The sequence below is a fragment of the Triturus cristatus genome, chromosome 1_1, assembly GCF_964204655.1.
Source record: "Triturus cristatus chromosome 1_1, aTriCri1.1, whole genome shotgun sequence".
Lineage (NCBI taxonomy): Eukaryota > Metazoa > Chordata > Amphibia > Caudata > Salamandridae > Triturus > Triturus cristatus.
Genome location: NC_140579.1, coordinates 62,832,027 through 62,855,984, shown reverse-complemented (window position 1 = coordinate 62,855,984; position 23,958 = coordinate 62,832,027). Strand labels below are relative to the sequence as shown.

General features: G+C 43.5%; 1 protein-coding gene across 2 annotated transcripts in view; it reads right to left on the bottom strand.

The window, feature by feature from the left end:
- The window catches only part of LOC146869412 (solute carrier family 12 member 6-like), an 815,412-nt gene that overhangs the window by 283,193 nt on the left and 508,261 nt on the right, over positions 1-23,958 (bottom strand). For both annotated transcript variants that reach the window (XM_085599784.1, XM_085599788.1), the window contains exons 16-18: positions 16,945-17,049; positions 12,736-12,904; positions 4,513-4,708 (exon numbers count right to left, since the gene is read on the bottom strand). In XM_085599784.1, coding sequence (XP_085455910.1) covers positions 4,513-4,708; positions 12,736-12,904; positions 16,945-17,049 — 470 coding nt within the window. The remainder of the gene's footprint in view (positions 1-4,512; positions 4,709-12,735; positions 12,905-16,944; positions 17,050-23,958) is intronic.

The window sequence follows — 23,958 nt, the reverse complement described above, 5'->3', positions numbered from 1 at the left end:
GTGGCGCAACTCAGCGCTGCAGGCCCACCAGCAGCATTTGGTTTACCAGCCCTGGGCACACACATGCTACATTACTAGGGACTAACAGGTAAACCAAATAAGCCAATCATGGATATACCAATTCACATGTCATATTTACACAGGGAGAGCATATGCACTTTAGCACTGATCAGCAGTGGTAAAGTGCCCAGAGTCATAAAATCAACCCAAACAGGTCAGAGAAAATACAGGTGGAAGGCAACAAGTTTAGGGATGACCCTGCAAAAAGGGCCATTTCCAACATAGATCAACAGTGAACGTTTGCATTTCTAATAAATATTGCAATAAGTGCATTTGAAAGGTCAATTTAATAAACATAGGCCACACAGAATCTATTTTCGTCAATTCTTTGTAGCATTTTATTCTATAGAGAATGGTCTTATACTAAGTAAGGCAAACAGTAAATATGATGTAAAACTTTAGAGTTTGGTCATGGTGGCTATAAAAAAATAACAGTTACATTCCATTTAACTCTTCATATACCGAATCGTGCTGTTCGCCACACAGAGGCTTTCGGAAAAAGATGCCTCAAATGGGGTAGAGAGTGATGGTCTTTATTAAAGTTTTAATTTAGGGAATGAATATATGCATGTGGCGTGTCCCACCTGAAGATCTAAATCCATACTAATCAATCATTCAGCAATAATTAGTACAGGCCTTGTCAGCCAATGTGCCATTTGCAAAAGTAATGAACAAAATATCTCAGTATGTGCAGGAGATTCCATTAAGGTGACAGTGCCTCAGGGCAGGTGGGGCATTTACATTAGAAGGTGTAGCACGTGGCCATGGAGGTTCTGTAATGTAAACCCCCTCGTCCTTCCGTCCTCCCTGACCCTATTCTGCCCCGAACCCTGTCTGTGACCAAAGGCCTTAGTGTATCGGTGAAGTAGCCTGACAAGAGTGCATAGGACTTGCACTTTCAATCTCACTGACCATAGACAACATTTTGTGGGGGAGGGGAAGAGGTGGCTTCATTTTGGGCACATCAATAACATTTGCTGGTTAAATTAAAAAAGTGCTAGAAAGTTGAAAGTGTTGCCACTGCCAAGAAATGAGACTCTGCCATCCATTAGTGTTTTAAATGAATCATCCTCCCAGTGGGCCAAGAGCCCCCTCCTCCTCCCCCCCACTCCTTTTATTGATATAGTCAATGATTACTTCCCTGGCACCACACACATTCATTCGAATAAGAGTGGAACAACTCATTCTGAATAATAAAAACCCCAGTGCTTGTTAGTAAGGGAGTAGGTTCATCACGCCACTAAATCTGCAAATGCACACATTTATTTTACTCTCATTCCACTGAAGACGCCAATCATAAGGTCAGTAACTGCAATATTAGTCGCTACAGCCTCAAAACATGGGTGGGTGGATTAATGGAGAGGGCAGAGGGAAGGGCAAAAGGGTGGGCGGGGGCGATGGATATGGATTCAGATACACTGAACGAAACACGCTCTGGGCAGGCGCTGGAAAGAATTGTGTGCAGCCTGCTTGTCATAGGTTGGAATCATTGCAGTGCCTGGCCTGCCTTTCATGCCTGTGGGGTCGATAGCATTATTATGACTTAATTGCGTGACACAAATACCTAACAAAAAAGTACCGGAGGATGAATCAATTGGTGCTATGTCCGAAGTAAAGAAAGGTAGGGCATAAGAATAGGTGGGTAGATTATTTTATAAAATATAAATCCTGCAAAATTCTGGATACAATGCTGACGTGTTTGAGCTACTGTGTCCCGTCAGCTCACTGCAGACTGGGAGCAGGTTGTTCAAGGATTGTTAACAATTTCCTTTCTAGCTTAATCGTCCGAAAAATATAGCCCACTTCCTTGCTTCTTGGACCTGTGTCCCTGCAACAGACCCCCCACCCATCATGGTTTCCAGGACTTTAAGTGGGATAAAAAAACTGGTGGTCTCAAAGCGGGGTGTCTGATGTAATGAAGGGCGTGGCTTAAAACACAAGCTAAAAATCTGTGCTCAGCATAGTGTCGCACCCGACTGGTATTTTGCTGCTTCTGTCATTGCATCCAGATATATAACACAACAAGTAACATTACATCTACAACAATCCATGACTATTGGATGCATCCTTGTACTCTGATAAGACCAGCATGGTTGGTACCTTTGTCACTGCTGAGGCTTACTATTGATGTTGCGAATTTCAAAAAGGGGGTTTAACCTTCTCAGCCAGGTACAGATGGTAACTCCTTTCCTTATACTTGTACTGGGCTTCGAAGAATTTTAATTTTTCTTCCACAGCACCACCGCTTTCAGTGTTTCTGCCTCGCACAGCATCCTCTATATCGCCTCATCTGTTTGAGGCCAGACGAGAAGCAAGCTTGTAAAGTACATTCAATATCTTCATTTGTGCATCATGTTTTAAGGAAGTTAGCCTCAACCCAGATGTTCTTCATAGTGGTAACCCCCGATAGTACTCGAATGCAGCCACATTCACTGCATCAAGGGAGAAACCTATTACCTTGTTAAACTGCATACAACCTTGGCTAATTACCTCCATGTAGCCTTAACGTCCATCTTAAGGCAGGTCATCTGCAAACATGCTTATCGTTTCACACTGGTCACAACGCCTTCCTAGACTGAATGGGTGCCCAGTTATAGAGATGTTGCAGCAGTCCTGCAGATTTTATGCTGTAAGGTGTCCTGGCATTCGCTCTCTCTGAGGCTGCATTGTGCTTTCCGAAGCCAATACGTGCGGTTTCCTCACCGCTGAAAACAACCATAGAATCAGGTTTAAGATTGGTAAGGCTAAGGTGGGTCACATTGCATGCCTTAAATGTCTTTAAAAGTTGAGGTGCTGCTGTCTTTATGGCCGTTGGTGAAAGGAACGTTAAGTCAGCAAGCTCTTTCAAGCCTGGGAGCAGTGGCAGTAAGGATCTGGGCTGAGCTTTCTGCTGGGAAGTCTCAACTACAACACAGGCAATACTTTGTGGTACTTTGAATGGCATATCCAGGTTTGCTATTTAGAGTAACAATAGATCCTGGAAGGTGTTAATATTGTCTATCAGTGATACAATAGACAACAAGCCTGGAGCAGGGATATGAGTGTAGGTATCGGAATAGGTTGCAGTATCCAAATATTGTGACGGTGAAGGGAATGGTGGTCTTCTCTTCTTCCGAGGTGGTTGATCTTGTGGTATGTGGTAAACTGATAGGACCAGTCTGAGGTGACAAAGCTTTAGGTGTGGTCCAGGTGTGATCTAAGGTGTAGGAGGGACGATGTTTGTGGGCACCACAACACCTGTGGAGGTAGAGGCAAAACTGGTGATTGCACTGGATCATCATTACGTATGACAATGATCGGGGTTACTTGGATGGGCTGGAGAAACTACTAGACAAGGAGAAGTTGATGGTAATCTTCTTGAAGTCAAACTCTTGTGCTTCAATGTTTATGTTCTCAGTCGAATATCTGAAAGCCAAATGCCTCAACAGCAAAAGATATCGGTGACGCCAAATGGTGGGTCTTCTTCAATGTCTAAAAAATGTCCTTTTTCTAAGGGCAAGCATGTAGGAAGCATGCCCATCTTCAACAATAGCTTCTTGGAAGTTGTCCTCAATGGTGTCCTCAACATTGATTGGATGCAAGGTCTATACCTGTAGCAGCAATGCTTCTTGTGTCTCCTCCTCTCCCTGGATCTCTCTCTGAGGGGGTTCTTAGGGACTGCGAGCTCTGAACCAACTGATGGAGCACATTCAATTATGCCTCCCGCACTTCCTTTATCAGGTGGTCCTCCAGTCTGTCTTTAGGGCGGATACCCTCATGATCCTTCAAAGTTTTTTTTGTCATTTTTGGTAGAAACACATTCCTGCAGAGTGTGGGAATTGGAGAGGCTTAATCACACAAAGTGCGAGAGGATCATTTGGTGCACTTGACAAACAGAGATGGAATGAATGCCAAACTCTGTGGAGAAAATGTGGAAAAAGATGGAAAGATCTACAGATTGTTAATCAAAAAAATCTATGGCCTAAGGAAGACGTTGAGTGAGGGCAAAAACTTGGAAAAAAAGACTTTTTTAGTCAAAATATAAGGCATGATGTAACTGGGAAACTCCTTAAGGGAGCATTGCCTTAATTGTTGGCCAGAGTTCAGCCTGTCTGTTTTTGCCTTCATTTCAGAATTTTTTCAGGGCTCAAAGGGCAGCGAGGTTGTAGTTACTCTCCAATGTTATGTATTAATGTTTTCAATTAGACCTCATTATAAAAGAAGAAAACACCAGAATTAGCTAAACCCAGTCTTGGACAGGCTGCATTACATGGTTATGCGTTTAAATTCATGCGATAGAACCATTTATTTTGATTTTTATAATTTTGGTAGAAAGTGTTCCAGAATCTGACGGCTAGGTGGGACCAGAATTCTTGATTGGGTGTACCAGCAGGAGAGCTCACAAAAGGAGTGATATAGGGCAAAAGTCATTCAGTGTTCTACACACCAATGTCAAGATAGAAGAATACCTACTGATAAAGGTTTTGTAGGCTCTGGTATCCTCGTTTTGTCTCCATGCATTGGGCCAGCCCATGAGCACTGTATTGTGCTTCATACCGCCCAGACCGCAGGACTGGATGAGATGTGAGAGGCCGTCTCGCAACTTCTGTGCAACCACCAGCTGGACGAAACCCTTCGTTTTTTCCTTCTCCATAACATACTTGATTGTCTGAAACAAATCATATGGGATAAACATGTTAGGAAAGCTTGGAAGGAATTAGCTACTTACTTGTAACTCCAGTTTTCCTGCATTGCTGAAATCATTCCTCGTTGTTAGCCTGGAAATCGCTAGTAAATTTAAATAGCATCAAACAGTGTTAAAATGGCCATAGGCCTCAATATACTGTTTGTTTAGTAGAGCGTCCACCTTATTTAAAACAGCCAATGAGCTGAAACTGCTGAGCTCTCTTACTCCCTCAAGAGCCCATCATGGTTCAGATTATGTGAAGAGTACACATCATAATAGTGAGCCTTATTCTAAGGAGGAGGAAAGGTTGCATTTAAACATATGAAAGATATCAACGATGGAAAACTGGAGTTACAGGTAAGTAACTCATTTTTTTCCTTGAGCATTGGATCTTTCATATATTCATATGCTTGAATCCGGATAGCCAGCAGTACATAACATTTCAATAAAGAGGGAAGCTGCCTTACCTTATTCATGTAGGTTAAGTAGAACTGCCTGTTCCACTGCTGAGTTGGTTGCTTCATTCATTTGTAGGTAGTAATGCCTGCTAAAGGCTTGCCTGCTTTTCCATGTGGCTGCACAGTAAATGTTCTGTAAAGACACTCCCAGCATACACTGCAGCTTGCAGCTGTTTTGCCATTGTTTTGGTAGAGTGTGACCTCACTCCACCCAGGAGTGGATGCTTTCTATTGTTGTGAGAGAAGGTGATGACGATGGACAGCCAAATTACAATGCCTTTTCCTGGACAGAAGAATGAGACAAATAATTCATCTGAAGAAAGCAAGTCCTTGGTTTTATTTATGCCGAACCTGATGCACCTACGAAGATCCAGCAAGTGGAAGGATCTCTCAGCAGAAGTAGACTGATGAGAGAATAAAGATCTCAGGATGACAGATTGATTCAAGTGAGCATTTGTTAGGAGCTTTGGTATGAATTTTGGGTTGCTCTGTAAAATCACCTTGTCTTTGGTGAAGCAAAGAAAGGGTGAAAGACTGTTGATTCTCCTACTCTGCTTACTGTGGTGAGAGAAAGTAGGGCAGCCTTCTACGAGAGGAATTTCAGGTGCATTCTATATTTGGGTTCAAAAGAGACAGCAGGAGTTGGCTCACAACAGGTGTTGGCCTCCAAGGAACTGGAGGACGTCTGACTGTAGAAAGGCACTAAAGTGACCTTTCATTAACTGCTTTAAAATTCTCTGTTAGAAATTAGATGAGGAGTTTTTCCATCCTACGGAATCTTGTGATGGATGCCAAGTGAAGGATGAATAATTGAGAAGCTCTTGGCTAGCCCTAGCAAGTACGATAGCACCTGATAGGGCCGCATGGAAAGCGGGACAAGGCCCTTCATTTTGCACCACTCGCTAAGTCTTTTCCACTTCGCATTGTAGGCCTTAGCTGTAGATGATGTAGGTGCCCTCGCTAAGGTGTCTCATATGCTTAAAGGGTTAGTCATATGGACATACTTCAAGTGGTCAGGAAACATGTAGTCAATCTCAGTGGCTTCGAGTTGCACTGAAGAATCTGTCTGTTGTGTATGGAGGGAAGCCTGGGGAGATTTTTCAACTCGATTGGCAGGTATGAGGACAGCCTCAGCAGGTCGTAGTTCCAAAACAGACTAGACCTTGCTGAGACAACTGGAATCAGGTAACAGTGATCGACTTTTACCTTCCTCAGTACCCAGGGAATAAGGTTAAATGGAGGAAAATCGTAAGCAAACACGTTTTTGACCATGTCTTCGAAATGGCGTTGTCCTCAGGCCACTGCAGATGGAGCCTGCTGCCGTAGTACTAGTGCTTCTTGTTTTCCATGATTGAGAACAGATCTATGGTTAGCTGAACCTATTTCCCAGATGTATTCTACTTAGTCTGGGTGAATTCTCATTTCTGGAAATATGAAACGGCATAGCGGAGGACCATCTGCCTGGTTGTTTTGGTATTCCGGAAAACATTCTTCCTTATAGCTTACCTCAATGATGATGGCCTATTCCCACAATAGCTGTGCCTTTTCTGGCAGTGAACAGGGCCTTCTTCCTTTGCAATGCAGTACATGGAGGTTGTCTTGGCCATCCATATCAACACTGCTTGTTTTGTTAACCTTGGAAGGAACGACTGCAAACTAGTCTGAAGGTCCATAATTCCAGAATGTAAATGTGGGGTTCTTTCTCCACCACTAACTAGAGGCCTCTATTGGACAGCTGCATGTGTGACCCCAATCCATCTGGTGAAGCATCTGTTGTCATCATTATTCTGGTCTTGAAGGTTGATCTTATTTGAGATTTGATTGAAGTCTTCACCACAACAGGGGTCGGTTGAGCCGTCTTTTGACTTTCACTTTGTCGCTCCATGATCTAGTATCCTGCTATCACTGGAGATACAGATCCTTATCAATAGTCATAAAAGGTACTTGTATATCCTCACAGGCCCTATTTGCTTGGAGCAAAATGCCTTTGCCATAATCTAAAGTGTTGTAACTATTTCTTACAAGAGGAAAACCTTCCCCAGTTGTGGGTCCAAAATTACCCGTAAGAATTGTAATCTTTTCACGTGATAGATGGAGGGTTTCTCTGTATTCTGGGTCAGTCTAGTTCTTGGAACAGGTTCGCATAGGTGGCTGTGGAGGCACAAGCCTCTTCCTTTGGTGGAGCCATGACAAGCCAGTTGCCCAAGTACAGGTATACTTGGTGACCTTGCCTTTGAAAGAAGGCAGCTATCAACACCGCACATTTAGTAAGATCTGAGGTGCAGACTACAGACCAAATGGAAGCTCCCTATGTTGACAGTTCTGCTACTCCGCTGAAAACCTCAGGTTCAGCCTATGATTTGAATGTAGAAGGACGTGAAAAATATGCATCTTCAAAATGCATGGATGTCAGGTAGTTCCATTCCTGAAGCATCAGGAGTTCTTTGACGGTTACTATTTGGATTGTTTTTTCCGAAACATGTTCAAAGTTCACAGGTCCAGTATTGACCTCCACTGGCTTGAATTGTTTTTGACCAGAAATAATCTGGAGCAGAATCTGTGATTTCTCTGGAACTTTGGAACGTTTTTTATTTCTCCTATCAGGAGAGCCAGGACCAACTCTTGTTAAAGCTCCAACTGGTGCAGACAATGTTTGTTCCTTTCTGGGTGGAAGGGCAAGTGTTTTTTGGATAAACTCCAGCGATGAAAATCAAGCTCTCTTCTGGTTGTCCTGGGAGCATAGTCGGAAAACTCCCTTTTTCTTCACTGATATTTTGCCATAGCATTGGCTCTGATCTGTGACTATAGAGTAGCCAGATCTTCCTTAGATTCTGTGTTAGGGGAAGCCAAGTCTGTAGGTTTGAGATCTCCTTGAGCCATGAATAGTAGCAGAGGCAGGGCAACTCCGAGGAAGCATGCTGTGTTCCTGTCCCGCCAGCCCAAGAATACTGCTCCTGTGAGCTGCCGAAAGTCTAAACTGGAAACATCCATTGCTGTGTCGATAATGATGGCCAATATATTTACATCCTCCTTGATAATGGCATTAGCCTCTTCTCCCCCCTCCTACAGGATGTGGTTGAGGGTGAAAGATTGAGGGTGTAAGATTGTGCCATATCTGGGGATCATTTCATCCGACGATGGCCAAGTCATTTGCAGATTTTATGGATGTCGCAAACATAGAGCTGACCCTGCAACTTTTGTTGTTCATGTGCCTGCCATCCCTGTCTAGAGGTGCTGAAGCTGAGTGACAGATTTTTGATCTACACTGGTCCTCCGCCTCAATGACCAAGTCAGGTTTTAGGTGGGCAGTTAAACACAATGACAAAGAAAGTCGTGCCCAGTACTTATTTTCAATGTGTATAATTCTCTGCACAGTGCTGATGTATGCATTGGTTTGACACACTTCGACCAGTCGTATTCCAGTATCGGAATGGATCTTGTTTTCAGAGTTTCTTTGAAATCATATAGAAAACATTGCTGCTCCACAGAGCCCAAGGGAAGATCAAACTTGTTTGCTGCTCTTTCTAGCAGGTTGTGAAAGTGGGTGATGTTATGTTGAGGTAAATCAAGTTGTGTAGGTGATTTGTCACCGTCCTTAGAAAGGATGTAGACCACCCACTCATTGTCATGTCCATCTTCGCCCAAAACATATCTTGCATGCAATAAGAGTAAGATGTGGGGGCAGATGTATTATGTTCCGCTAGGTTCTGGTAGAATGGGGCCTAGAAATTGATCTGGCCCCATGGGAAAAGGCAGGGGCAAGAAGAGCAGTTTTACTGGTTGCAGAGGAGGTGTTGGCATTCAGGGAGGAGGGGGTGGTGGCACTGGCTTATTAAATAATAATCCTGTATGTGGTTGAGAATGAGGCTGCTGTGCTGTCCAGCCTCTTGGATTCCCTATCTATTGGGGTGGTAGGGAATGCACAAAGAATTACATGGGAGGTAGAAGTTTGGACCACCAACCTCTCCAAGGTAGGGTGTTGTGTGAAGAAATTGGCATCCCAGGGGCAGGGCAGTCACGGCAGGCAATTGTCCTGTTCACAAGAGGCTCGGAGCTGGGCTTGGACCATGTCACAGGCAAGGTGTCTGTAAGGGCTTAATTAAATGGGGGTCACTCCCAGCTGAAGAACATCTCGCAAGATGTTAGTCTTGGCTACCACAGAGGGACAGCTAAGGTCCAGGACCTCGGCTACTCTTCTTACCACCATTGGAAAGGACGCTCCCTCCTCTGTAACCACGGTAGGGTGAGAAAGCATGGCAGTATCCGAAGAAGTAGAAAGACCATTAACTTCCACCAAGTCCGCACACCAGTCCATGTTTGGGTCAAAAGGCTGGCATTCTTCAGAGTCCAGAGACTTCCCCCCCAATCCTTCCTGAGTGCCAGGCCATAGGAATAGAGCTCCAGCTCCGACCTGGAAGGCATGGCTCCAGTCAGCACCAGAGTCTGCATTGGATGACGTTCCTCTGGCTCTGTGTCGGTGTCGGGGATCAGAATGGGGACAGTGCCGTTGGTGAGTATCGGCATTGGCACTGGGGAAGGTCGAGGTGGTACAACCGGCGTCATTCTAGATCCATACATGGATCCTAGGGGTTCGAATGGTGCTGGGATGGAACCGCCAGCATTGATCAAGCAGGGGTCCCTCCTCCACCTGCGGGCCCCGAAGGCACGCTAGCGGTGGTGGGCCACTCAAATATGAGGTGCATGACCCCATAAAACTACTTAATTTGAGCAGGGGGTCATACAGCTCCTGAAAACTCGAGGAGGGGCGAAGCCAGCCCAGGCGCTGGCTCAATCGCAGAGCTAAACCTCGAATGTCGACTCTCCTTCGTCTCGCCTGCAGACGGACGAGATGAAGTCGAAGACCTCTTCGACTTCTTGCGCTTCTTCTTGAGGTAGGACTTACCAGAGTGATCTGAGGACTTCGAATGCAATGAAGATCTTGGGTTCTGCAACCAATCCAGAGACCTTCCTCTCGACTGGGATCCAGACTTTTGGGCATTGCACGCTGAACCATCAGGAGCTTGAAGGACTGCTCCCTCTGGGCCTTCGGATTCATTGCACAACAGTCAAAGCAGATCTTCACATCATGGTTGAGTTTGAGGAACCTGAGACGAGCAAGGTGGAGGTCCATCACCAGCATGATAGGTGACAGGTGCTGCAGGACTTGAAGTCGGACTTTCGAGATGACATCCCTGTCACACCAGGAGAAGATTCTCTCAAAAGAGTTTGGCAAAGGTGGAAAATAAGCTAGTCAAAAAGTGAATAGCGGGTAGATCTATTCGTAACTCCGATGACTGGAAGGGAAAGAAAAGAGCTGATGTCTGCAGCCTGGGGTGGCGCCTGTATAGGCACCACACATCACTACAGGTGTGGACATTGCCAATAAAGCCAGGCGGAGCCGATCGATGCCACTCCCAGCAGACAGGGGTACTGCTCATGAAACTTTCCCAGATCCAGACTGACGCCTGGGGATAATTTTAAGGTAAGGATTCTGCAGCTAAAAGTCTTGATCAGATGACATCTCACAGTCTGATGACAGGTTGAATGACAGAAGAAATCCGAGCTATGGTGGCCCCTAGTGAGAGAATGAAACCTCAACACTTCCAACTCATTGGCCGAATTTCAGGTGGGTTCAAATGATGTGCATATGCTACTGAAAACACTGTTGTTCAGGCTGAAGGCTGTTTTAGCATTGTTTGCTTCTCTTTAAAATTACTGGCGATTCAGAGCCTTATGATGGGGAATGGTTCAAGCACGTCAATTTATGAAAGATCCAATGCAGAAGAAATATAAGGTATTTATATTAAGAACAACACCCCCACAGGGGAACTTAGTAAAGGTATTAAGCATCAGTGAAGTAGTGTGGGAATGTACTAGTAGGGAGAAACAATGCCCCATATTAAGCCATTAACTAGAGGTGAGGGAGTAATTTTCCACTCACATAGATAGATGGAGGAATAAAACGCTATACTGTGGTAGATGCACTTACCTCCTGGATGTAACAAAGAAATCCTCCAAACTGATCTTGTCGCACACTAAAAACTTTCTCCTAAATGCAGCTCCATCACATGTTGTTCAACACACATTTTACATGCTCACTTCTCTTCCCCTATAGTAATTTCTTTTGCTTCATTTGATTTGATTTATAGACTTATAAAGCGCAATGTATGCCCGAGGGCGTCTTGGCGCTAGAGTAGGTAGGAGTACTGAACTATTTGGTGGTCCTAGGAATTTGGCGTTTCAGTTGGCAAATATGCCAAGTTTTCAATAGCTTTCTAAATAACATGAGTGATGTGCTGTTTTTTATCTGAATCGGTAGGCTGTTCCAGGTTTTCGCTGTTCCTAACAGGAAACTTCTGCCTCCCCAACAGGCCTGCTTGTACCTGGGGATTGACAGTAATTGCGAATGACCTGACCTTAGATTTCCGGTTGGTATATATCTTTGGAGATGTGTTCTTATATACAAAGGTCCTCTGCCCTGTAGGGCCTTATATGCTAGGCATTGTGACTTGAATTTAATTCTCTTTTCCACTGGAAGCCAATGGAGGTCTCTCAACCGATGGGAAACTGGTTCGCATTTGGGTATATCTAAAATTAATCTTGCTGCTGCATTCTGCATTCGCTGAAGCTTCAGTAGGAGTTGAGACTGTAACCCCACATATAGCGCGTTGCCGTAATCCAGTCTCGAAAGGGCCAATGCTGTGACCAATGTCTTCAATGCATCTTTAGGGATGAACGGGCTGATTTTCCTGATCATTTTCAGGATGCCACAAAAAGTTGAGGCAAGTTTGTTGATCTGACATTCCAATGTCAGTTTTTCATCGAATATTACCCCCAGGTTTCTAACATTTGGGACTGGAGTAGGGCATTCACCCATATTAACTGCCCACCATCTTGGGGACCAGAAAGAGGTGTTTGCCCCTAATAGTAGTACCTCGGTTTTTTCACCGTTCAATTTAAGGCAGTTTTTCTGCATCCAAGTGTTTATCTGTGACATACAGATATTGAATTGATCGGGTGTGTCATTGATGTTATTTGAGATTGATACCACCACCTGGGTGTCGTCGGCGTATAATATCACTGAAAAACCACATTGCCTGATGATTGCTTCTCAAAGATCCCTTCTTCCTCCTTCCTATTAGGCTACATTCCTTTTAATGAACTTGCTGTTCCAACCCTTCAAGTTACACCATGCTCTTTTCCAATAAGTCTGCCCTTAAACTCAGAATGCTGGTTCTGTTGTTGGAAGCTAACAGATGAGGAAAATGTGTGCCCCTCTCAACACAACTTCCCCATTGACGAGGAGCCAAGCTCTGCATATCTTATCCAATTATAGTAGCAATTCACTAGTATGATCTCAATCGTTGCCTCTTTCTATCGTTATTGACCACCATCATTGAAGATTCCGAGAGAAAGTTGGTGGCAAACAAGATGTCATACCCAATGACATTTAAAATAACTAAGTATCAATAATGTAGTTGCTTCTTTAGGATATCGCACCCCGCTGCAAAGAAACGTCATAAGAGACATGGGGTCCCTATGACAACTGACCTGCTCTGCTGCCAGGAATTCTCCATAGTTCTCCAGGAAGTTGCCTACAAGAACAGAGGCGACAATAGTGAGCCCTTTTCCTGCCTTGAGCTGAGAGGCAAAAGTCAGCAGACGAGGGTGCTTCACGTGGAGGTCCTCATCCAGCTTCAGCATCACCAGGAGCTGCGGCCTGCAGGGGTAAAGCAGGGATGGGTAAACAGAGAACTGATTCAGATAGCTCCTGGATGCAATAAACATATCAGGGACATTTTTATATGTTTGTGAGGATAAATACACTCCGCAAATCACCCGGTTTACATTGAAAGGTTCACAGCAATAGGAAGGATCTTTAGATCTAAAGCAAGCACCACAAATAAAGCTACTCAAACAGATTCTATAGTCTTGCAATTGACCTAAAAGCGGTCACAAGTGATGATATAATTGTGAGCACATACACTCCGGGTTTTCCATGGGCTCCTATCACCCGCCCACGTCTTCGAGGCCTTCTGCATCATAATAGTCAATGATGGAACACCACCTTCCTGGCATCCAAAATAAAGACATCTAGAGAACACCACAAAACATGCAGCACCAGCATCAGTCGATGATTAAATATCAGCAAATGCAGTAAAAAGGAGTATGCCATGCCATTCACCACACCTCAGGGGTACAAAATGACATCCTAGTTAAGTATTCCAGGACCAACCCATCCTCTGCAGCAGAAACCAGCTGAAGATCCTGCTCTTTCAAGCATTCCTTAGCAACAAGTTCTTGATCACCAAATTATCTGAAGAACTGCCCATCCGGTCTTCTATGCCTGCCCACTCCTCAACGGGACCCCTGCTAATGAATGCTCACCGACCTACACCACAACTATAGTTAGGTTGATGCGCTCTAAACTCACATATATACATATACAAAGTGCATTTAACTTTATTGAATATTCTCTGCACATAAGTTGAAGGCCTACCTTTGTGAATGATTCTTTTGATACCTGCAGTGGATCCTCATTTTTTTTAATTATAAATTGTAATAGTGCCTCTAGGTCAAACCATTGCAATTAAACGTGAGGTCTCTTTCAAGATATCCTATTTTTACTGTAGCAATGCAGGCTGACCACTGCAAACAGAAGTAAAGGAGGGACATACAATTGCCCCAAGAGCCAGAACAATTTCTGAAAAGAATATTATATTTCATTGCTTCAATATGCATTCATGGGGATGATCTTAACATGTGAAATGGATGTTCTCAGAATAAGAATCTGTCAAAGGTTGAATTTCATATGATGCAAACTTTCCTTTTGTGGCTGTACAACTAGCTGACCCCAATCCACCATGTTTACTCGCCACTACAGCTTCTGTAATACTTTTAATTCAATTATTTTTTGAATTTTTCCCGTATTCAGTTTTTTCCTCACATAGAATTTTATCATACATACTGGTTTTTGGTTGAAATAGAGGTTGTCTTCATTTCTAACTAATAGTGCTATCCAGCATATAAATACTAATTCGATTAAGACATAACTGCACACAATTATCATATTTTATCACATTTGTCTTTTCCTGTAAGAGTTTGGGTATGCGTTTTCGTCTTATGCTTCTCATATTTTATTTTAATGTAAACATTTATTTATGGACTTGTTTTTAGTTGGTCAGTATGTTGCTCAAAAATATGTTCACCCATCTTACGTAGGAGCCCATGTATGTATTTCGCTTTAAATTTTAATGTTAAAGGTTTCCGTCTGCTACTTTAGGGCCATCTTTATGTACTAGCTAGTGATGCTAGTATGAGTTAGAGATAATCTAAGTAAAAAACATGGTGTAATTTAGTTTTTTTTGCTCTCCTCGCCACTTTATTTCAACAAACAATTAGCTATGTTTATTTAAGGCAGTGATTTTAAGCTAAGTTTTGCTCATGTACACATTTTATTCTGCTTTATTTCATCATAGTCAATGTATGTGTGACAGCACATGTCTCTTAAAACTCTGATGCTCAGGAGGTATTAAGGCTTCACAGTTAAAGCTTACTTTCAAAGCTTGGTTGTTAGGGTAGAACCGCAGACCCAGTAAACACCTAGATAGTAAAGAATACATTCAGTTTTAGTTGTTTATTCATTGAAGTTTAATAGCTCAGCAAGTATCAGTTAGTTAGCAGTTGAAATAAAAAGCTACCCAGTGTAGGGGCGTACTGACTTTCTCAAACATAAACCCCACTTTGCAGGGGCACATTAGAAAATAAAGAAAATGGGTGGAACATGTGTGGATGGTTCTCAGTTTGAGCTTCAATGCTGTATGCCTGACTGGATAGAAAGTAGAATGAGTCCTGCAGCTACTGCTTGTGCTTTTGGGTCCCTTTGCTTTTGGGTCCCTTGTCAGCAGCGCGCACCAGGGCGCTTGATGGACAATGGACCAAAGGGTAGGGACCAAGTCTGCTGGGAGTTTATCTTTCTGAAACATGCCTGAAGTACATGGCTTACCCAAGGTGCAAGTAAGGTGGAAAAAAAGTCCTCCTTGGTCACTTTCGCCTTGGAGAAACTAGGGTAGGGGCAGAGCACAACAATGGCAGGAGCAACAGCTCATTCACCTCTGGAATGACACACAGCCAGCAGTGCAGCCTGGAACTGCCTACACTAAGACAAGATACAGTGCACAGAAAAGCTGTTGCGTGGGGTGACTGGCTGTGCTTAATTTGTACCGGTGGCTGTAGGTGGTGGGCACTGACACTCAATTTTGGGGACCAGGACTTAATGTTCATCTTTAGACTCTGACCCAGGAAAAGAGAGATAAAGACACAACAGAGAGAACAAAGTAGTAAGAAAAACATAGGAAAAGAGTTACAAAGGGAGAAAGCAGTAAGCGGCTTTAGGGGAAATAAAGACTATGCAGCTTTGATGGTAGGAGACCTGTACATTCGTAGCACCTGAGGAGGGCTTCTAAGAAGTATTTAAACTAAGCCCTTGTGAATGGGTGGAGGAGAAAGAGTTGGCTGCTTGATTTGTCACTGTATCTACCACTTGTAGTGGGGTGTTCTGTCAGATGTATTTGTTGACTGTTTTGGGCAACAGGATGATTTATTGAACCGTTCTAATCCAGGGGAATTAAACCCAAAGAATTGTTCCTGTTTCATCGAAGTGTATACAAATTCAGAAACAAGAATAGTTTCTGCTCCACTTAAGTGTGTATAAATCCAGAAACGGATCCAAAGTCAAGCATGCAATGGCTGGCATAGTGACTGTGGGAGAGCAGCATTGAAGACATGCAAGAAAAGAGGGACAGCAGTCTCCAGCATTAACAAGCACCAGGCAAACTGCTCTTAGGGTGGGATGATTCAAACTGCTCCTGAGTTTGAGGCCTTGGACTTCTATTTGGACTTGTGCAATAAAAAACAGAAACACGACTTTGGCAACAGGTCTTTGGATCTTAACTCTGCGAATAGGCCTTTGGGGCATGGTCTGGGGTCACGGCCTTCTATAGACTGGGCTTGGTAAAACAACCGATGACATGCTTCTGAGCACTGGCACTCTCATCTTCAATGGTTGTCGCTGTCGCGCCCATGCTCCGCACGCCTACCATCTCACAGCCTGTGAGTATTACTTGTGGGTAGGCCAGAGATGACAATATTAAAACTCACTAATAAGTCTGCCAAAAATGAACTAATTGTATGTAATTAGAAGAATGGAAAAAAATAGAACTGACTGCTGAACAACAGTAGGGAGGAATACGACTGTTAAAGGTCCCTCCTTGTTTCACAACATAGGCCCTCATTCGCCTAATGGATGGCATGCTTCATCCTCAGGCCCCTCCTAGCACCCGTTTGAGGAATCAATGAGCAAGCTACTATCCACCAAGTCATTGGGAAGCTTAGGAGGGTGCACTATTTAAACAAATTGTTTGCTATGACACTATGATCAGTATACATGTGAAGGTAATGTGCAGACAGGAATCAGGTGTGTATGTTGCAGCTACCTCCTAGATTGACTAGCTGAATTTATTGTGTCCTGCAGTGGTAGGATACAAGAAAAGTGGGGGTTAATTCTACCCACTAGCGTAGATCGATATGTTTTTGCCTAATCAACCATCTAATGAGGTGTCAGTAACATTCTTCAGGTTAGAGTCACCCTCTCTGCTTGAATGTATAGTAAATGATGTTTATGTCACAATCCACATCTGATAGATTGCAATGGCAGGGTTGCCACGATGAAAGAGTTCTGCAAGGAATTCGGTCTCTCACCTCCAGTTCTTGGTGTGTGGTGGTCCTTCCTCAAGCCGCAGTAAAGCAAAGCGGGCCGCACTGAGAGACAAGCCCCTTATCCCATCTCCCCACTCTGTCTCGGCTCTGTAGTGTTGTGACAAAAGAAACAGGAATGAGAATGAAGATCACTAAACAGCAAGAGCAGAATTAAAAAAATGTGAGTTTTTCATATAACTTTAAAGACATTTTAAAGACGTGCAAATAATACCTAAAACACGTTCTTCAGTACTCTCACATAGCAAATATGTTGAGCACTGAGACGATGGCCTAGTATATGATGTCCACTATTGTAAGTGGAAATTGAACAAATGTTCAAAAATAAACATATGTGAAATATAACTTCACCAAGGATGAACATCATACTTTGAAAACGCTTGCCAGCAGAGATGATATTATTATCAAACCTGCTGACAAGGGGGGAAGTATCATCATACAAGATAAATCTGATTATGATTTGGAGGCATTAAGACAATTGAATAACACCACCCATTACATTAAATTAATGCGAGACCCCACAGATAAGATCAGATCAAAGATCCTAAACCTAACGAGGAATGGACTGGACAACTTATGGTTGAGCCAAAAAGAATTTGCTTATCTAAACAAAATGACTTCTCCACACCTGCGTTCTATACGCTACCTAAAATACAGAAGGACGACAAAAAAAAACCCGGAAGACCAATTGTGGCTGGTTGTCAATCTATCTTACAACCATTAGCTGAATATGTAGATTTCTTCATAAAACCTTTTGTAGTGTTAACACAATCTTACACTAGAGACAGCACACATGTGATCACAGCAGTAGAAGGTCAACCATTTAACAAGCAGCAGAACATCCTAGTCACGATGGACATAGAAAGCTTGTATACAAGTATTCCGCAAAGAGAGGCCCTAGAAGTAATTAACACGACATTAGAAAGAAGGCCACGTCCCCATCAGGTACCATCTGACTTTATTATCGAATGTGCAAAGATTGCCCTGGAACAAAATTATTTTTTGTTCAATGGCGACTTCTATGGCCAAGTAAAGGGAGTCGCCATGGGAGCAATTTTTGCTCCTGATATAGCGAACTTGTATGTGGCTGCCTTTGAAGAAGAGGTAATCTATAACAACAACCCCTTCAAAAATGAAATTAAAAAATACCTCCGATACATCGATGATGTATTTATGATTTGGGAAGGTTCTGCCTCTAAACTACATGAGTTCCATGTATGGCTCAATGAACAAAGTGATCATCTCAAATTTACTCTGGACTCTGATGAACAGTCTATTAATTTTCTGGATCTAAAAATTTGGAATGATGAAGGAGTATTAGCCACTAGTCTATTTACAAAATCGACTGCAAGAAATACATTGCTCGAATACACTAGTCACCACCCACGGAATCTGCGGGATAACCTTCCGTTTGGCCAGTTCCTACGAATAAAACGGAACTGTACCAGACGGGAGGATTATTTCAGAGAGGCCAAAATCTTACAGATAAAATTGGGGATGAGAGGCTACCCATACAGGCTTGTGAAACGCTCACTCAAAAGGGCTTGGTATTATGATCGGGAGGCACTCCTACAGAGTAAGGAACAACGTGCTCCCACATCTGAAACTATTACCTGTGTCATGACATTTGGCACTGAGTCTAATTCCATCAAAAAGATTGTGTCAAAAAATTGGCATCTGATACAGAAAGTCGAACCACAGTTTTCCAGACCGCGTTTTGCTTTCAAAAGAGCAAAGAATCTAAGGGACTCACTCGTAAAAGCGTATAAAGAACCAGTCCCGACTTCACTAACAAACCTGTGGGGGCTAGCACCCATAACCGGTCACTACCCATGTGGGCATTGCATAGCCTGCCCAACGACATCAGTGGTTAAATCCTGTGTCCTGAATGGAATTAAGTGGACAATACGCCAACACACAAACTGTCTGACAAGAAATGTCATCTACTGTATAGAATGCCCTTGTGGCCTATACTATATAGGCAAAATAACACAAGAAGTCAAGAAGCGTATAATACAACACCAATCGCGTATTAGATGTGGAATCATTACTGCACCTATGGTAGAGCATTACGTGGAAAAAGAACATAACCCCACTAAAATGAAATGGTTTGTACTAGAGACTGTCAAAAACACAAAAAGGCGACAGAATGTTGAACGCCTACTGACTCTGAAGGAAAACAGGTGGATTTGGCTAGTTAAAACGGTGGAGAGGGGATTAAATTCCTTTATCGAATGGCAAACTTTGGCGACACTGTAAACTATATGACCACTGTTTGGATGTTGTAGGACTTTGTTCTACCAATGAGTTCTATAATGAGAGCATTGGATTTATACTGTTGACATAGTCATCTACACCCATGGGTTTGAGTGGTTTCCTAGCTTAGATGGATATTATTGGCTAGGTTCTATTGATTGGCTTGTAGCTTTTTGATTTGTTCTCCAACTATTCTGGCTCCATGGAGAAACAAGTAGGGTAGTAGTGGGTCTGAGCATTATATGCTTATTTGTAGTTCAAATATATCCACCTTAAAATGGCCGACAGTTTTTCATCTTGAATAAGACGATTTGGACGTGGTTCCTCTTTCGCATAGCTAACTCATAATAGGTGTCGTGTCACTCGGCATAAGTTTAATAAATTTTCTTAAGATACATGTACGCCCGTAACTAGGCGGTATATTGTGTTATGATTTGGTTTTCACCAGTTTGGGCGTATCTAGAAGTCAGCAGGGCATTAGGTGAGTCCGTTGTTTGAACTACACTAAAAGATGGCCGACTTGTTTACCGCTTACATATGACGTTTTAGACCACGCCATTATTAAGGCTCGCGTTGCCCCAGAATTCATGCTCGGACTAATTGGCGAGACGCGCAATCGAAGGAGAGTAGCTGGAGATTTCTGCTAAATGGTAAGTCATGGAAAGTTTGATGGATTGCTGTTTGGATTTATAAAGACACTAGCGACATGGCATAGTCGTTTACTGATTAGGCGGGTGTCTGTGTTTACAGAATAAGGACTCATGCACCGCCGACGATAGCTGGCGTTTCCTGTAAGTAGTGGCGGGGAGGTTTTCTTGTCATATTTCGTTTGTTTAAAGTGTACTTATGGAAAGATTTTAAAATGTTTATGATAGTTTTTTGATTTGCGGCGTTTTGTATATACTTTTAGAACCAAGCTCTTCATTAGAAGACCGCGGAAGAATTGATTCAATAGACCTTGAATTACTTATGGTCTCTATATAGTAAGTGGCACGTTTCCACCACACTGGCATGACAAATAGGTTCACAAAGTGGTGATGGTCACGCTGCGGGAGAGATATTAAGTAGTGTTTGTATTCCACGTACTGACTTTACAAATGGAGTTGTTCTTGGAGATTTTAATGAATGTCATATACTTTATGGTTTTTGGGACCTTTTTCACTAGATCGGGTGTTTACCCTTGGATACACCTGTTTTCCTTCATTGTATAGGCAATACCAATTTGTAGAACTTAGATGTAGATATTTGTAATAGTGTGTTAAGTAATGTAATGCATTTGTTTATAATAGATACATGGCGCAACTTTGGTCCTGAAGATGGTCTCGTTGATTAATATTATCTGATAGGAGACCGAAACGTCGACGCCGTGACACTTCTTTGGTGTAAACAAGTGTTCATCTGATGTGTTTTGATACCACAAACGTTGAAACAAGAATTTTCTTGATACATGACCAAACTGTGGATGGTTCATCATTGTAAAAAGTGTCAATAACTACTGTTTTCTATGTGTATCAAATTGACAGTAGTCTTATGTTGCCAGTGTATAAATGAAAATTTATCTTTTCCTTTCTGTATATATAAACTATCGGTTACATTGAAATTTAAAAAAAGAGTGCATAAAAATGAATAAATAATGAACTGTGATAGTTACTGTTTCTCTCTAGGTTCTTTTGAAATTAAGTTCACTAAGGTGACTGTTTGACTAAGAAATATTAATGAAGTAAATCCTCAAGGTTTATATTTTTTGTGGAATTACATTATACCCAAATCCTTGGGGTTTATTGGGTTGCCCTATTGTTTTGTATATCACTATTGTAAGTGGGCACCTTGCACCAGTCCAGACAACCTGTATCGTGATTTAAGGCTTAGTCCAGAAGGAGTGTAAAGCAGCTTGTTTTACCAGAATGCAATCTTATAGTATAGATTAAGTGAAATACAACCACACAAGGTATTTATAAAAATATGTATTTATTATAATATACTCTCTAACACATTTAGATATCTCCTACCCGGAGATAATCCCAATGCACACAATACTTTGCAAAGAAACACCGTAAATAGCACAGAATACACAGTAAACCCCAGGGAGGGTCTAAACCATATACTAAGAAAGTGGTATAAGAACCACCACTCGGTTCAAGACAGTGTCGAGAGGACGTAGAATCAATGGGGACCCAAGGAACCACCCAAGGTGAGTAGATAGGGACCTCACGCACAGCGTGTGCAGTGTGGGAACACGACCGCGTGCTCCGTACAACTCTACGTGTAAGTTGTGATTGGATTTTTAAAGATTAAGGACCCTTCCCAGGGGACCCTGAAGAAATCCAGTGGAAGACAGAAGGTTAAAGAGCCACCCCACCCATGGATATCCTAGTACCCATGTTACCTACAACACGGAAGCCGGGTGAATAGGAGTAAAATGGTGTCGGAAACCGCAGTCGAACCCAATGGAGGACTTCAGGAAAGTGTCGCTGCAGAAGAAGGAGAAAGTGTCCGGGGGAATCCAAAGGTGGATTCTAGATGAGAGATACCTGCAAGCAGAGGGGACAGAGTCTGTCACTCAGAAGTGACCAGGTGACTTGGAAGACGAATGCCCTCCGATTTCTGGTGTGGCAGGATGGTTGACGATGACCTTGACTCTGCATCCGTGAGGACCAGGCGATGCTAAGGAAGACCAGGAGCCGAGCACGGGCTGTCCCACGTCAGATGTCGATTGCTGAGGGGTGGGTGTCCAGCGGGAGCACCAACAAGCCCTGGCAAATGCAACCCATGCAGAAATCAAAAAAGGTGCAATGTTGGAACCAGGAAGGTCTAGGGGACTCCTCAAAAGCAGGGGAGTCAGGGCAGGCCCAAGCAATCAGGGGAGCCCAAAAACAATGGTGAGCCTCAAATGGACCCACATGCCAGAGGCCCTGGAGTCATGAGAGGACCTCAAGCAGCTCACCAAAAGATGCAGGGCACGATGCACACAATGCGGTGTGGCTGAGGATTCTGTCACTTGAGGTGATCGAGGTTGGGGCTACTTGGAGCCTGAAGCTCTTCTTGGACGGAAGCCAACAAGCCTTTGCAACTGCAAGTTGACAGTCCACAGATGTTCAGTTATTGTAACCCCCCACGAGGAATACTGGCCTCAAACTTGGTGAGAGGGCAGGCCTCGAGAGTTATGGAAAACCACCACCTGTGTTGCAGAACCTTACAGAGTCCGGAGGAGCTCAGGATCAGCAGACGGGTCGACTCAGTTGCGGTGCCTGAGAATGTAGGGGAGTGACTCCTGCACTCCAAGGGAGATTCCTCCATGTGTCTTTGATGCACACAGGACTTGGAAGGTTCCTGTATGGTGAAAAGGCGATGCAGCAGACTGGAAGTGCGACGAAGTTGAGCACAAACGAAGTCCAGAGTACCCATAATGTAGTGGTTTCTGATCTGAATCTTATCCCACGACAAATCTAGGGACCCAACCATAGGTAAGCCCTTAAGTACCCTCAGGAAAGGGCTGGGACGATTCAGGGGACCCTCCCAGGGGAGGGTCTGGACAGGGGAGAGGTTGCTCCCATGTCCTTTGTCCAGTTTCGCGCAAGAGCGGGAGTCATTTACGGTGTGGGGCTTTGATTCCAACATGTTTGATACCAAACATGATAGGATTTGTTGCAGCCAGTTTCGAGATGGTCATCACGTAATTATGCGGTGCCCCTCTATTTAGTGTATGGTTGCTTCACTTACAACCCAGGAGAATGGGCTCCGTTGGCTGCAGGGGTGGTCTGCTCATGCAGGGGCACACTCACACTTAGAACCAAGCAACCTGCCTTTAGGATTGATAAGGCCTGCTATAGGGGTGACTTATAGGTTTGAAATGCACCGACCCCAGATAGAGGAAACCTATATCTTTAGTAAGTGGTGCTAGCACCAGTTTACACAGGCCTGTAGTTCCATTTTGAATGGCCTCCCATGGGTGGCATAATGCATGCTTCAGTCCATGGGAAACAATCATGTTGGAGGAAAATCTATTTCATTACAAGTTATGATAAATTACAAGGGAGCATTGTGTGACAAAATTATCCTCTGGATTAAAAGTTATGAATTCAGGATAAACCAGTTTAATGTATAACATGCCTGAAGAACGAGTTACTTACCTTCGGTGATGCCTTATCTGGTAGGGACTATCTAGCTGCAGATTCCTTACCTTGGAATTTTCCCCAGGCATCAGACTGGATCCGGAAATTTCTAGTGAGCTGTACCCCTGTGCGCCCGTAGGTGGCGTCATTCAGTTCAGCATGGCATCATCCATGCTGGAAATGATGTGCCCGGTGCTTATATAGGTGCCACACCAGTGCAATGATGTCAGATTTGTTTTGGAACTTTCCACGGCAGGAGCTTGGAGCCATGAAGAACACTGACCACTAGTGTGGAAAACTAGGCCCCTGAAAGAGAAACAGCCATAACCCTAGAAATCTGTTCACTGAGTGGGGAGGATGGTTGGGTCTGTAAGGGATCTGCAGCTAGATAGAGCCTCTACCAGATTAGGCATTACCAAAGGTAAGTAACTTGCTCACCTGAAAGAGATTTCTAGCTGAAGATTAATTAACTTAGAATAAATATCCAAGCAATACCTTTCCAGAGGTGGGTCTGCGAACATGATTCAAACCAGAAAGTCCTGCAGGACCGAACGGGCAAAGTGCCCATCCAGACTGACCTGCCTGTCCAGGCAGTAGAGTTTGTTGAATGTGTATAGCATGGCCCACGTTA